The sequence below is a fragment of the Triturus cristatus genome, chromosome 2_1, assembly GCF_964204655.1.
Source record: "Triturus cristatus chromosome 2_1, aTriCri1.1, whole genome shotgun sequence".
Taxonomy (NCBI): domain Eukaryota; kingdom Metazoa; phylum Chordata; class Amphibia; order Caudata; family Salamandridae; genus Triturus; species Triturus cristatus.
Window position 1 is genome coordinate 32,401,356 of NC_140581.1, and position 16,654 is coordinate 32,418,009.

Genomic DNA, 16,654 nt, shown 5'->3' on the forward strand with positions numbered 1-16,654 from the left:
TGTATGGTCCAGCTGGGATCCCCCACAAGGCCCCCTGTGGAACTGTATGGTCCAGCTATGTATGCGAGCCGGCAATGGAAAATCTTCAGTATTAGTACTACTAGACATGTCGGCCGCGTTCGACACGGTTAGTCATACTATACTGTTGACAAGATTGGAAAGTTTAGGGGTGCAGGGTTGTGCCCTGGAATGGATACGTTCCTACTTAGCGGACCGGCAACAGGCAGTTATGATGACACCCTTCCTATCCCCTTGGTCCCCGGTTCGTTTCGGTGTACCTTAGGGCTCGGCAGTCAGTCCGATCCTTTTTAACGTATATCTGGGCCCACTGATCCCCCTTATTAAATCTTTCGGGATCGAAGTGGTCAACTATGCGGACGATATTCAACTGCTGTTCTCCTTTGAGGGGGATGATGCGGTCCCCATGAGTTCTTTTCAAGAATGTATGGGGCAGGTGGCAGATTGGCTGAAAACTAACTCCCTGCAGCTGAATGCTGAGAAAACTGAGTTGCTGTTCTGTCATGCTGCTAGAACATCCAACCTCTTTCCGGGTGAGTTCAGGCTCCGTCCGGGGGATGCCCCCATAGTAGCCGCTAAAAAAGTTCGCAATCTGGGGGTTATGGTGGATGAGAACCTCCAGATGCAAACTCAGGCCAACAAAACAATTAGCAACTGCGTTTCCCTGCTGAGAGCCCTCCGTCAAATTCTTCCACTTCTACCCAGTGAGGCAAGGCCTTTGGTGGTCCATTCTGAGCAGACTGGATTATTGTAACTCCTTGTATTTGGGTGCTCCCCAATACATTGTGCAGGGGTTGCAACGAATCCAGTCTTCGGCAGCCAAACTGGCACTGATTCGACAACGTGACTCCTCGGTGCAGCAGGCACTGAAGGACTTACACTGGCTGCCCGTAAAAGACAGAATCAGTTTTAAATCCCTGGTTCTGGTCTATAAAGCATTACACAATACAGGGCCGTTACCCTTGCGAGAGCGCTTTTCATGGTATGAACCTAAAAGACCTCTTCGTTCATCCAATCAAGGACTAGTTTCCGTCGCTAAAATCAAACTAGCGAGGATGGGTGGTAAGGCCTTCAGTACGGCTGCTGCATGCCTTTGGAATAAGATCCCCCGAGAATTGAGACTGGCTGATTCCTTGTTGGGCTTCAGAAGAAGCCTCAAGACCTGGCTTTTCGCCAAGAACAGATAGCAATTCTTCCTGTTTAGCTGACTGAACATTTAATATGTTTTTATCATCTTGTCTCCAAGCGCCAGGATACCCGTTGGGTGACAGTCGCGCTATACAAGAGCAATATACAATACAATACAATACAATACAATACAATACAATACAGCTGGGATCCCCCCGCAAGGCCCCTTGTGGAACTGTATGGTCCAGCTGGGATCCCCCGCAAGGCCCCCTGTGGAACTGTATGGTCCAGCTGGGATCCCCCGCAAGGCCCCCTGTGGAACTGTATGGTCCAGCTGGGATCCCCCGCAAGGCCCCCTGTGGAACTGTATGGTGCAGCTGGGATCCCCCGCAAGGCCCCTTGTAGAACTGTATGGTCCAGCTGGGATTCCCCGCAAGGCCCCCTGTGGAACTGTATGGTGCAGCTGGGATCCCCCGCAAGGCCCCTTGTGGAACTGTATGGTGCAGCTGGGATCCCCCGCAAGGCCCCTTGTGGATCTGTATGGTCCAGCTGGGATCCCCCGCAAGGCCCCTTGTGGAACTGTATGGTCCAGCTGGGATCCCCCGCAAGGCCCCCTGTGGAACTGTGTGGTCCAGCTGGGATCCCCCGCAAGGCCCCCTGTGGAACTGTATGGTCCAGCTGGGATCCCCCGCAAGGCCCCCTGTGGAACTGTATGGTCCAGCTGGGATCCCCCGCAAGGCCCCCTGTGGAACTGTATGGTGCAGCTGGGATCCCCCGCAAGGCCCCCTGTGGAACTGTATGGTGCAGCTGGGATCCCCCGCAAGGCCCCCTGTGGAACTGTATGGTCCAGCTGGGATCCCCCGCAAGGCCCCCTGTGGAACTGTATGGTGCAGCTGGGATCCCCCGCAAGGCCCCTTGTGGATCTGTATGGTCCAGCTGGGATCCCCCGCAAGGCCCCTTGTGGAACTGTATGGTCCAGCTGGGATCCCCCGCAAGGCCCCCTGTGGAACTGTATGGTCCAGCTGGGATCCCCCGCAAGGCCCCCTGTGGAACTGTATGGTCCAGCTGGGATCCCCCGCAAGGCCCCCTGTGGAACTGTATGGTGCAGCTGGGATCCCCTGCAAGGCCCCCTGTGGAATTGTATGGTCCAGCTGGGATCCCCCGCAAGGCCCCCTGTGGAACTGTATGGTGCAGCTGGGATCCCCTGCAAGGCCCCCTGTGGAACTGTATGGTCCAGCTGGGATCCCCCGCAAGGCCCCCTGTGGAACTGTATGGTGCAGCTGGGATCCCCCGCAAGGCCCCTTGTGGATCTGTATGGTCCAGCTGGGATCCCCGCAAGGCCCCTTGTGGAACTGTATGGTCCAGCTGGGATCCCCCGCAAGGCCCCCTGTGGAACTGTATGGTCCAGCTGGGATCCCCCGCAAGGCCCCCTGTGGAACTGTATGGTCCAGCTGGGATCCCCCGCAAGGCCCCCTGTGGAACTGTATGGTCCAGCTGGGATCCCCCGCAAGGCCCCCTGTGGAACTGTATGGTGCAGCTGGGATCCCCTGCAAGGCCCCCTGTGGAATTGTATGGTCCAGCTGGGATCCCCCGCAAGGCCCCCTGTGGAACTGTATGGTCCAGCTGGGATCCCCCACCTCAGGGCGGCCAATCTCCAGACGGCTGAGAAGTAAAGGTTGGGCGGGAGCACCGTTGAGCCTGGTCCCGGCAGCAAAGAGGCTCCAATGACAACGGCTGATGGCCGCTGCTTCTTGAGAGCGCGAGCGGCCACTGTGCACCAGGCGCCCTGAAATGACCCTGAAAGAACCTACTCATCATGTGCCCTTTTAAACAGATTTGATTGATTTTCATTTATCTCCAAAGACAATCATTGCAGTCATCAACCATCTGTCTGGTGATTGACAAACAATAAACGTTCACCTCCCTCCACCCAACCCCTCCCCCGTGAGTCAGTGCCGCTGTGCAAAGGCGACATATTCAATCAGGCGTGTTCGAGTAGGAGGTCCCAGGCTTCAAATAAGAAGACATGAAGCGCGCACAGTCTGGAATGAGCTCACAGTACACGCTGGAGGGCATCCATACCGGGCCGGGCAGTGTAACATCTCTAAGCAGCACTAAGCATGGCGACCCTGTAGGAGACCCCCAGGTGTATCTGGATCCGGGTTGGATAACCTATCCACCATGGTGCTGCAAGCTCTCGCTCCTTCAATCCTCCCTTGCCTCTCAGGGCTTCGTAAGAGCATATTTCCTTGGCAGCCCGCCCATTGTATTAACTCTCTTCTCCATACACCCCCCCTCATATACTTCCAATTCCAAGCTATCTCTCTTTTGGGAAAGGCGAATTCCTGAAACCTACCTTCCTTTTAGAGGTGTGGGGAAACCATTCCAGTAAACAATGCACCGGGGTATGTGGAATTTCCCTCTCTAGAATCTTTTCAAGTGTGTGGGGTATTCCCTCCCTCGGGATAGGACACACCAGGAACATATGAACCCCCTCCTCTCCCCATGCAGAGCATGCCGCCCCTGCCGCTTGGAAGTATTGGCTCACGCACCAGGGGTCAAGTAGGGCTCATGTAAAGCCTCATAGTTTATGAGTTTCATGCGTGCATTACAGTTATCTTGGTGTTCCATCTAGTGTATTGTTCACAATTGCTTTCAGAATTCATGACGACGTCTGTCTATGGACGCTACAGATTGTATGCGCGGCATGAAGATATTACAGCGTCACGGCCGCATTATTATTGTTGGCCAGGACCCCCTGGAGCGCAGCATCATGCTTGGCTTTGTGCCTGTCCTGGCCGGAGTCCTGTCTGGGTTAGGATCCAAAATACAGTTTCATTCCTTGAGTCACAGCAGGGGCAAGTTGACCTGTTGGGTGATCAGATCCTGTACTGTCAGGAAGAAAGCATGGTCGTAGTATTGAGGGCGAATGTCTTTAATATAATCCATAGTACCCTGAATCAGGACATACCTACCTCCCACATCGGCCTCCATATATGAGAGAGAGGGACTCCCAGAGCCCCCCATATCATCTCAAGGCGCCTGCGTCATCTCGATGGGTTTCTTGCAGGCAGGCTGTGCTACGACGGCGATGAAAAGAGCTCCGATTGTATGCTCAAGGGTGGTCAAGGACCCCTCTAAGGAGCCAATAGCTTCGATCTGGATGTCTCCTATTCGCCACCCGGTGTGCCCTTGGCATCATAGCGCCCATGTGCCTGGTGATTCCCTGGGTAGGTTGGCACGGCATGCTATATTGTGTGATGGTGTGCGTCCCAAGGGCCCGTGCCGGCCTGTCTTTTTCCATGATTCAGACTACTTTATAGGCAAGAGTTCACAGGCACCGGAGCTGCCGCTCGCCCATGGGTCCATGTCCCAGCTCGAGGTCCGAACGGATGACTCTGGAGTGGGGACAGGAGTGTCGGTGCTGTCTGGCCCACAGCGCTGCATCCCCACCACCAGGACAGGACTTCTATGCCGCTGACCGCGGCCCCCGCAGGGGGCCATTCGGCGGTCGGCGCCTTAGTGGCCCCGGGGCACCAGTCACCCCTCCCCACCCCCTCCCTAGGGGGGGCGGGTACGAAGACCGGAGCCCCCCTCCGTTGGCAGGGCCGGAAGTGACGCGCAATGCGTGTCACTTCCTGGCCCAGGTGTGAGGGGGAGGCTATTTAGCCTTCTCCCACCCTCACTGGCGAGCAGCATTGTTACCCAACTCCAACTGTCTCGTGTGTGTCATTGGGTAACCTAATTTGGGGGAGGGGGGACAGCGGGGTGCCCCTGGGGGTACTAGGACTGCTGCACTCAAAGACTGGGGCCCGCTTGGGATAACTGCCTCCTTTGCAGCGGGGGCCTCGAGTGGAGGCAGGGGCTCTGCTCTCTGTTTCCAGCTTCTGCTGCCGCCAAGGTTCCCTTTATTCCGGATTCCTCTGTTGTGCGCATTGGAGTGGGCGCACCCGAGTTGCCCCCCAGGCAGCTGCACCGACAGTCCAGGGGATGAGGGAGTCTCCAAGCGGTGAGGCCCTCCTCACCTCAGCAGGATATTTCTGGACCGCTTCTTAGAGGCTGCCGATTGGACCTGCGGGTGGGCATGCATGAACGCTGGGCCGCCTCACCCAGGGGTTGTAGAGGGGCTGGCGCCGCCGACGCGATGATCGCGTATGCGCTACTGAGCCCTGCTTGGATGGTATGGGTGAGCCTTACAGCTACAGAGCATGGGGTCTGACAGCTTCAAGCTCCATCTATGTGTCACACTCTCTGCGTGTGCTGGGGGCATCCCCCCGCCATTCCACGCCCCCTCTCCAGTCACGTGTATGTCACCAGCAGCGTCTCCTTGGCAGTGTCCACTCAGGCCGAGGGACGGCCCAGGGCCCCCCAACACGCGTGTATGTCACCAGCAGCGTCTCCCCGGCAGTGTCCACTAGGTCCGAGGGACGGCCCAGGGCCCCCCAGTCTTTCCCTGCAGGAGTTACCAGGCCGGGCCCAATCAGGCCCCTAGGGCAGGAGACAGAGGGCCCGCTGATGTGGAAAGCAATCTCCTCACAGGTGACCCCCCTCTCAGCGCACCCAGAGCCCTCTCAGGCGGCTCCACTCCTCTAACCATGGGGCCATCTCTGCACCATCGGGGTATCGGGCTGCGGTGGTGACCCCTTCAGCACAGTACTCAGGCCTGAGCGCTCTGGATAAAATCCGGTGCGGGGGCCCCTCCTTGTAAATTACAGGGGGGACCCTTAAACTTTCGTTATGCTACTGGCTTCAGTACCCCTACGCTGCGGTGCTTCACTCATCCTGTAAGCTTATTCACCAATCGCTGTTGTCCACAGACGTTACCGATCAGTATCCCAGCTGACATTGCCGGAAAGACTAGAGCACAGTGCTTTCATTACTGCGCTATTACGTGAGCTATTTAAAAAAAAATACTCTTTAAAGTTCATTGTTGTCAGTCTGTTGTCCGCGCAATTAGCTGTATCTGCACAGCGTTTTGGTGAATGGTGAGATTAAGGAACACTTCAAGGTGAAGGTGAGACTCTGCATTTTATTCACGATTTGCATAAACTTTCTACGCGGACTCACACAATTATTCTGCTGTGATCTTCTACGCTGATTCACACAGCTTTATTCGTGTGACTCTCCATACAATGTATAGTCCATTATAATTTATTTTCAAACAATTTTAATTGCTTCATTTGTTGTTTACGATGTCTACACCACAAACAAATATTACAGTAAACCCACCAAAAGAGTTTTTATGTAGTCCGGGTGATCCACCTGTTCCTTGGATACAATGGAAGGAATATTTCATTAATTACCTTTTCACTATTGACCATGCTAACAAATTGTCTAATGATAGAAAAAAAGGTTTATTAATGCACAGCCTTGGCCCAGAAGGTTTAAGAATTTACAACAAATTAAATAAGGATTCTGCCGGTGGAGATGAGAATGTTTTTAATCAAGCTATCAAACATTTAGATAGTTATTTCTCTCCCAAGGTATGCATTGGAGTTACACGTTTTACATTTTTTCAAGGGAAACAAAATAAAGATGAATCGATTGATTACTATGATATGGCCCTTCAAAAATTAGCCATAGATTGTAGGTTTGGTGGAATTGAAGAAGAATTAATAAGGGACCAAATTGTTATGCACTCTTATGATCCCTCTATTCAAGATGGACTTTGGGTTAATGGAGACAATCCTCTTAAAGATGTTTTAGCTGTAGCTCGTAAAGGTGAATTGTCTGGAAGGTGTGCGAAAGCACTCAAGAGTTCTCAAGTTCCTCAACAAGAGACAACTTCCAAAGAGACTGTGGCTAGAGTTTTATCTAATAGAACTAAAAGCAACTTTTCCAATATATTCAGCAGTAAAAAAGAAGTTACTTCTAATAAAAAAGATTTACGTTGTTACAGGTGTGACAGTAAGAACCATTTAGCCAACGACAAAAAATGTCCTGCAATTAAAAGCCGTTGTTCAAACTGTGGAAGGGTGGGTCATTTTAGCAAAGTGTGTCATGATAAGAAATCTAGCAGAGTTAAATGCATTGAAGGAAAATAATTTAATTCTAATGATGATGACAGTGATGAGGATGAAAATGATATATCCTCATTAGAGGGTAGAGTTGTACTAAATATTTCAAGTGATAAACAATCAAACAAGCCCATGTGTTCAATGCTTATGGGTGGAGTGAACATTCACATTGCAGCAGATTCAGGCTCTCCTTTCACAATTAATAATGAATCAGTATGGTTTGATAAATTCATTAGCAGAATGGGTTCTGATTTATTAGTACCTGACATAGCTCTGGAGAGTTTTAAATGGAGATCCCATTGATTTATTAGGTTTTAGAAAGCTTGTATTGAGGTTCAGACACAGAATTGCCCTTTGCAAAATGTATGTGTCGAAGAAAGGTCCATCCGTTCTCGGTTGGAAAGACCAAAAGAAACTTAACATGATTTTAGATCCAAATGGTATTGAACAAGTTTTAGTTGTTGATGAAGGTGATTCTTTAGGAAAGGGTTTATGTAAGGATTTTCCAAATGTATTTTCAGGGAATTTAGGCAAGATCGAGGGGTTTGAACATTGCATCCGGCTGAAACCAGATGCTGTTCCTAAGGTACATAAAGTAAGAAATATTCCTTTTGCAGTCAGGGATGAAGTAACAAATGAGTTGAATAGATTGACTAATGATGGTGTAATAGAGCCAATTGAGAGTTCTCAATGGATTTCTCCATTGGTCGCAGCCAGGAAGGCCAATGGAAAAATTAGGCTTTGCATTGATTTGCGCCATTTAAATGCCAATATTCAAGTTGATCAATTTCCTCTTCCCAAGATCAACTAGATGATTTCCAAAACAAGAGGTATGCAAGTTTTTTCAACCATAGATCTGTCCCAAGTGTATCACCAAATTCCCCACTCAGACGTTTGTAAAGATCTCACAGCCTTCGTGTCTCATATTGGGTGTTTCAGATACACTAGGATGCCTTTTGGGTTGGCCTCAGCGGCCGCTGTGTTCCAGCGTCTCATGCATAACATTTTCGGTCATTTAGGTTATGTCCTCATTTTTCAAGATAACATTCCTAGTTATGGGGAAGAATAAAACTGACCACGAAAGTAAACTTGTCAATGTACTTTCCTTGTTGAACAAATATGGTTTGACTGTTGAGTATTCAAAGTGTAAATTTGGGGCCTCTAGTGTAAATTATTTGGGACATGAAATTAGTGCAATGGGAATTAGCTCCAAGTCCAAGCTGGTTTCTTCCATTACTAATGCTCCCAACCCAAAGAATAAAGACAATGTTAAGTCCTTCCTTGGGATGGTGGAATTTTTTGCTAAATTTGTCCAAAATTTTTCAAATAGAACCTTTCACATTAGGCAACTTCTTAAAAATAAAACAGAATTTTTGTGGTGTAATTCTTGCCAAGAAGAGTTTGATGACATCAAAAAAAGCAATTGTCCAAGCTCCTGCCCTTCAGGGTTTTGATCCATGTGGAAAAACATCATTACTACTGATGCTAGTGCCACTGGAATTGGCGCTGTTTTTTCACAATTGGATGAGAATGGAAAAGAGCACATTATAGCCTATGCTTCAAGAACCTTGTCCCCTGCAGAATGTAAATATGCTGTCATTGAACGTGAAGCACTTGCTTGCGCTTGGTCTTTGGAGCATTTTAGAACTTTTGTTTGGGGCAAAGAATTAATAATCAAGTGTGATCACAAACCCCTGGTTAAGGTCTTATCCAATGTTGGTATGATCAATGTTAGTGCCAGATTAGCCAGAATATCACTGAGACTTTTGGACTACATTTACAAAGTAATTTACATTCCTGGTAAGGACAATGCTATTGCTGATTTTCTTTCAAGGTTTTCCACGCAATTAGTAGAAAATCAAGATGACCTTATGGAAGAAGTTCAGGTGGCGTGGTTATGGGACCATGGCGTTGACTCTATTCAAAGATCTGAGTGGAATGAAGCCCTTGATAAAGATGACAATTTGAAGAAAGTGTTGGAATTTGTGAATTCTGGTTGGCCACGCAAAATTGAGATTAAGGAGTTAAAAGCTTTCTGGGAGGTCAGAAGTGAACTAGCTTGTTTGGATGGAAATTTGATTAGAGGTGACAAGTTGGTTGCACCCTTTAGCCTTAGAAATAAGATTACAGCTCTATGCCATGATGGTCATCTTGGAATTTATAAAACTAAATCCATTATCAAAAGCAGGTTTTGTTGGCCAGGTTTAGATATTGAGGTGGAGAGAGTTGTAAGGGATTGTGAATTATGTACTTCTGCTGATAAATCCCTTAAAACCTTAAGACCCCCTATGAGTAATTTCATGTGTCCAGAGTATCCCTGGCAGAATGTTGCAGTGGACATTATGGGTCCCATTGGGAGTTCGGGAAAATATATCATTTCCATGATGGATATGTTTTCAAAATGGCCAGTAATTAAGATTATAAAGAGTTTGGATACTAACACAGTTATAAAACTTTTTGATGAAGTCTTTCTTAGTGAGGGGACTGCAGCTCTAATTATCAGCGACAATGGAGTGCAATTTACTTCTGAAAGTATGACTTTATATTTATCTAAGTGTGGAATTACTCACAAAACCACTTCTTTATACAATCCGAGTGGAAATGGATTAATTGAAAGGTACAACAGAGTATTAAAGGGGGCTATTCAATTAGCCTTTAAAAGCAATGTTCCATGTGAGATCCAAGTATTGAAGACTCTTTGGTCCTATAGAGTTTCCATTTCGGAATCTACCAAATTCTCTCCTTTTGAACTCATGAGAGGTAGGAAACCCGGGTCCAAATGGGTTCCAAGTTGGATTAAAACTCTTGGGGATGTCAATTGGTCGTCTGCAGAGGTCATGGATAATTTATATTATAAACACAATGAATACAAAAAATCATATGACAAAAAACATAATACACAGGATGTTAAATTGTCCATTGGTCAATGGGTTAGGATTAAAAAACCTGGTTTTGTTCCAAAGAACAGCAGCAAATTTTTTGATCCGCAACGCATATCCCAAATTTTAAAAAACGCTGTTGTTTTGGAGGATGGGAAGTGCTGGAATCTCAAAAGAGTTGCATTGTGTAAACAACCTGTCAATGACATTCCTGGTAACTGTCTTCCCGAGGATTCTCGACAGTGCAGTAAAAACACTAAAGCTACCATTAGTAATTCTCTGCAAAGATCAGCAAGATCCATGGACAACATCCACAACAAGAAGATCCTCGGAAAAAGAATAATCAAACCTCCACGTGTTTTTCAAGATTATATCTGTGATTAATTATTTTTAGGAAAAGGGGGGGGTGTGTAGTGTTTTGTTATCCGTTTCTCGTGAAGCTTTCCTGGTCTTCACGAGGAACGGGAAGAATGTTCCAAGTTGTTGTTCAAATATGTTCTGCATGCGCTGTGGCATGCGAGTAGCGGGGAACACGGGTTATCTTGTAAAAAATGTACACAGTTGCTGAAGGACGGTTAGCGGGCTTACCGGGCAGTCTCTGAGGGGATCTGAACCTGGAAGCTACGACCTTCACTTGATCTCGTCTTCGCTTCAATAAATTTGGATTACAAATTCATTACGTGTTAGTCTTCACTACACTCTTCAGTTACATGTATTTAGTGTTGTGGCTTGCATTGCATAAACTATCCATGTTCTTTCCCTCCTGCAGGATGGCGTGGCCTCCCTTCAATGGGATCCCTCTGGAAAGATTCTGCTTTCAATGTCCCGCGCAGAAATGGTAAAGCTTTGGAGCAAAGTGGATGGCACCTGGCTGGCCATCCATTCACTCTTTCACTCCGCACTGGTGAACACCGCTGCCTGGTGCCCGCTGCCTGGCAGAGTCAATGCACCTCGGCTCATGCTTGCCGCGTAAGTACCCCCACATTGTGAATTTGTATTGATTTTAATAAATAGGAAACATAGGTTGCAGCCCCAGCATCAGGTGCTCTGTTCCAGTTGTGTCAGTGATGTGCAGGACCAGTGTTTTACTGTAAGAGTACGTTTGGAAGTCATCTTGGGGATCCATGAATGGTCCCCTCTGGATAGCATATGTTTTCCTCTCTACCCGACTTCAATCCTCTATCAGTTGCTTGTGTGTCTCTGTATCCCACCCTGTTCTCTGGCTCGGTGCCGTCCCATTCATGGTCTCAAACCAGGATCCTTGGTTGAGGGTCAGCCCTGTTCTGTTCCTAGACCCTCTCTCTCTCTTTCTGGCTGTATTTGCTTAGAAGAAGGCTGTGAGCTATCCGTGTGCTCCATTCCCTTGCGTTGTCTTGACATGGTGTCCCAGCCCATGCTTCTGTCTACGCTGTTCATCCACTTGGTCCCCAACATGCGGACCAATGTTGAGAGTCAACACAGTGTTTTTCACACTCTAAATTAAAAACGTTGCCTCAACATGTTTTCTCCTCCTTGAAACTCACAAGAAAATCCTGCCACACCTTTTCATAAAAGGAAGACATATACGAGGGCGGGCTGCCAACGTACTCTGCTGGTTCGCTCTTTCAGGACTCCAAATTGTATAGAACAGTGCCTCACGCTTGCTGCTTGGACAAGATTCATGTAGACCAATCTCTATCCCTCTCTACTCATCTCCGCAGGCTGCCTGTTGAAACAGGAGTTCTGTTCAAGTCTCTTGCCAAGTGCATCACTCTCTCCATTCCCCTGGTGAAATCTACTGGTGCAACAGGCTCGTCCCCCACACACCTGCTCACACCCACAGATTCTCCTCCATGGCCATATTCACCTGGAATGCTTGACCCCGTAGGATTCATCACAATACTTCTGCTTCAATTCCCTATCCTCCGATATCCTAAAGAGGGTTTCTAGGGCCACTGATCTGTCTCCCCTGCTCTGCCATCACCTTGGTATAGGCTCCTGTGCCTTGGCTCAGCCTCAGGTTGTTTCCAATGCTTGCTTGGGGGGCATTGGCTATGGCCGTGGCCAACCTGCCTCTTCATGTCTCCAAGAGTGTCCTAGGCCACGGCAGTGCCTCTTTTCCTCTTCCATCGCCAGGTTACGGCTCTGTTTCCCTTCTTCCCCACTGTCTGGAGAGCACCTCTGGGCTACAGCGCTGTCTCCCTTCCTTTTTATTGCCTATGGAGTACTCCTGGCTCTAACTCAGTGTAACGAAATGAGGTGAATTATGTGGTGTGGTTGTGGGATCTCACTGTGTAATACTCTTACCAACCGCTGTAGGTCTCGTAGGTTCTGTGGAAGCCTCAGCTCAACCTTGGGAAGCTGTGGCACCGAGCAGCAAGGCTTACACAGAGGAACAAGTGTGAAGCATTTAAACTGCACCAAAAGAATTGAAGAAGAAATCAACACCACACTCAAGAAATCTCACAACAATTTATAAACAAGCATTTACAATGCAATAGGTCTCGCATTTGCGAGATTTTATCCTACTGGCATTGTAAATGACAATACCTTTTATGTATGTGTTTAAAAAACCTGCAATAATAAAAGGCATTGTCATTTACTGTACTAATAGGTCAATGCTTTGAAAATGCGAGACCTACTGCATTTACAAATGCTTGTTTTCCCTGTCCGAACGGAGCTCTGGCCTCCTTCCTCTGTCACTGTGTTACAGAGGGACTCTGGCCTCTCCTCCCGCTGCCCGGGGGGATTCTTTCTGAGTCGAGGTGGCGAGGCAGATAGCGGGAGCCAGGCTCGAGCCTGAACCCTAGCTGTCATTCAGCTCGAGCGCATAACCTGCCGAGCTTTCCTCTGACTTCTGTCTGCATCCCTCCTTCCACCCAGAAGGTTGCGTTTCGGACAACACTGCCGACCAGGTGGTGTTGATGTGCAAATCACCTAACCTCCTGCCTATAGAAAATGAACATGAAAGTGTAATGTAACTAACGCTCATGTAAGGCTAGAGTTCCTGCCGTATAAAAAAGTATAACAATGCACAAGGAAGTAAAAATAAAGTAAAGCCTTAACCTACGGAAAGACAATAAGTTGATTTGTACAAAGTAAAATGAGAAACGTGGATGAATCGCGACTTCCCTGACTAAATTATATGATCTGAGGCAAATAATTAATTTCACCAAAACATTTTTTTCTTCGTTATTACGTATGAAAGCCATTTCAACTATGTGAGCTCAGAATACTAGTTGTACAAAAACCTAATGTGCTTTATTTAATAGACTGTAATGCCACAAATGAATTTGCCCGTTGCCTGCATACATTTCTATACATACATCATAATGATTGCAGCTACTATATGTAGTTTTTGGAGAAGCTATCTGGAACTGAACCAGAACACATTCACTTTGCACCACGGCAGCGCACTTTCGTACCAATTGCATTAAGCAACTCGTGAATACAACATTTACAATGATTCACTGGTGTGGAAATTGGTTTTTTGCACCAGTTGTGATATTGAATATTTGTTTATTAGTAATTGGCCAGGGAAAATATTTTTCCACCGGTCAGTGGGCAGGTGCAAATATTTTTACACTGGCCTGTTGATGTGGCGTGTGTTGGAGCAAAACTTCACTGTGCTTGTGCAATGTAAAGGCATTTGGCGTCAGGTGCCCAGCAAAACTTTTGATTATGTCAACTTGCTGATAAAATAATGCTGTGTGCACACATAAAGAAAAGCAAGCAAGAGAAGACGAGATGGACAGCACTACAAACACAAAACAAAAAAATCTGCTGTAGTGAGTGAGCATCTAGGGGCCCTCTGCAAGAGTGGGGCACTTACTCTCTGAATTGAGATAAAAATAGCACTCTCATACCCGCGCCCGAAAAATAACTATTGAAAATAAAATGTGGAGAACATTTTTTATTTTCACTTTTGAGGTTGATATGTTGACGCAGAGCTGTATTAAACCTAAATCAGCAATCTACAGAGGCACTGGTAACAGAGGCACTCACGTTATCGATCTCTTAAGGATAGAAGGCTGAGTTGACTTAGCGGGAATGCGCACAAGTGTCTGCAACAGGAGCATCAGTCTTTTCTAAATGTATTTATTGTTTATATTCACTTTATAAAACCCATGTAAGAGAGCCACATCATTTACCACGTTCACCATATACTATTAAAGCAAAATAAAAAGGAGGAGAGACATCAAAACTGTTAGTCCTACACAATAAATAAAGTTAAAAATGAAATGCAGCAGCACAAGTCATGAAAAAGTACAATCAGTGACCGATTAGTTAATCTCACTCCTGTGTTCCCCACTGCTTCTCTATTCACACAATAAGCCCATTTCTGGTACTGTGTTGGAAAACAACACGTAATACCAGCAGTGCAGCCAGCCGCTGTTAAAAGGGCGTCGGGCGATTTGTTGATAAATAATACACAAGGGCAGCGCGGCCATCTTGTTAAAACATGAAGCGTGTCCGGCGCTTGTTTATGTTAAAGGTGGAGAGAACAGCAGGTTAGCCTCCCCGTGAGGTAGGGCGTTTCATATTTCTTTCCGGAAAGGACTCGGGAATCAATTAATGGATGAAACCAGTCTCGGCAAGATTCCAACCCAAGGCCACAAATGAAACTCTCTTACTGACGTGATCATTAATAGGAAGGAAAACCAGCGGTGGCGAGGTCGTAAAGAAAACGGCCACCATTGTCCGCCTGTCTCGAAAATGAAAGTGGGCGTGACACTGAATGATGCACGTCGTTGTGCTTGAGTTCGGAGAAACTCAATAAAGAAAATAGAACAGGTCCAGTGCAACTACCAAGTAAAGGGGCCAGTAGCCATGGGAGGGATCAAATGACGACATGGAGGTAGTAAGGAGGGACTAACAAGCCTCATAATCAATCAGAAGACAGCATTTAGAAGGACAAACACACAAGCAAATGAAAATTATGGGCGGGTAGTGGGCGGGGCTTCTCTCCCGTACTGAACTACCCCAGATCAACCCCAGAGCAGCGCTTGCCCACTGGCTCAGGGCTCGACCTAAAAAGACTGTGGGGCAGATTTACAAGAAAGGGAGGCATCTGTACAGATGCGTCACTTTCCCTGCGCCACCCTTAGAAACCCTTGCGCCACCATAGATGCGCCGTATTTACAATACGGCGCACTATGGCGCAATGATTTACAGATGCGTCAGACATTCTGACGCATCTTTTGGCGGAAAAGTTACGCATTGCTGGAGTCGTGTCACAAGCACGACACAACTCCAGCAATGCGTGTTGAGGCCTATTCCCACTACACTGCGTCACTACTTACGCCTGCTTGAAGCAAGCGTAAGATTTTGACGCAGTGGCGTCCTAAAAGTGGCGCAGTGAAATCTTGTAGATTTCCCTGAGTCACTTTTACGAGGCCTTCCTGCGTGGGAACGCCCACCCTGCATACATTATACCTGACGCAGGTATAATGTGACGCAGGGCTTTACAACATGACGCATCTCCCTAGATGCGTCACGTTGTAAATAGGCCGCATTGTTTGCGCCGCTGTTGCGTCAAAAAAGTGACGCAACTGCAGCGCAAAAGTCACGCAAGGGGCTTGTAAATCTGCCCCTGTATTTTTATAAGAATTTAGACTGTACAACGAAAAAGATCCACCAGATGGTTCCAGAGATATAGATTGTACAAGCCAATCCTTCCTGGGTCGATAACTTGCCTTCTGAGGGTCGAAGCAACTCTCCATCAGCACTACTGGGCTCAGCGAACTCAGGTGCAACTCTGTGTGTCGCTTCTTAGTCCTTGGTGCTGCCTGGTGGTGATGGTAGCAGCTTGAAGACTTTCGGCTACCAACTTGCCCCAGCAGACTTCTTCAGCTACTGTGTCCTGTGCTGTGAACAGGCCAGTCAGCTGGCCCTTGGAATTCTCTTGGCTTGCCTCGGTTCCTGGAGGCTACTTCTCCTTGAGCAGGACACAGCAAGCACAGTTCCTCTCGTCGCTAGTTACCAGGTGCAGTCTTCGTCCTTGCAACCTCTCTTTGCAGGTTCCTCAGGGCGTGCAGTCCTCCTTCGGTCCTTCTTCCAAGTCTGTCGAGAACTTATTTCTGGATGCCAGGGGATCCCTCTTCATCTTCAGAAAATGCCCTAACGGTAGAATGCAGTCGGTAGCCAATGGGCTACCAGGTTCCCTCCGTCCTGATGACCACTTCTTGGGAACTGTGGCATCTGGCTATCCCAGGATATACCATTCTGCCCACTCCCAACATGGTAAGTCCCCTCTCTAGATGCTCAGACCTCCTTAGCCCACCCCCAGTGGTGTGGCTACCAGGGGGCTACCCGCCCCTGGAAAAAACTGTTTGACAACTGGCCTCTCCTTTTCTGTCCCCAGTGCCAGCCTTTCTGCCTAAACAATAGAGCAGCCCCTTACCAAGTGTTACTCATTTGTCCTTCAAAGGCGGCTTCGCCTTTGAAGCTCACCTTTTGGGCTACCACTTGTCTGGCTTCCTTCAAGAGAGAGATAACACATGTCTCCCATGCACATCCCTATTGTGTACTTCCCTGGAAGTCAATAGCATGTCTCCTTCAAAGGGCAGAAAGCTGTCTGCAGGATAAGCCCCATGCACATTGGTAAACTGGTATTGAAAACCATGGGCATCT

The 16,654-nt window shown here is 47.8% G+C and overlaps 1 protein-coding gene across 7 annotated transcripts in view; it reads left to right on the forward strand.

Moving 5' to 3' along the window:
• LOC146863653 (putative E3 ubiquitin-protein ligase HERC1) overlaps positions 1 to 16,654 on the forward strand; it is a 1,482,062-nt gene that overhangs the window by 1,128,482 nt on the left and 336,926 nt on the right. For all 7 annotated transcript variants that reach the window (XM_085627737.1, XM_085627739.1, XM_085627735.1 and 4 more), the window contains one exon: positions 10,812 to 11,011. In XM_085627737.1, the coding sequence (XP_085483863.1) occupies positions 10,812 to 11,011 (200 nt within the window). The remainder of the gene's footprint in view (positions 1 to 10,811; positions 11,012 to 16,654) is intronic.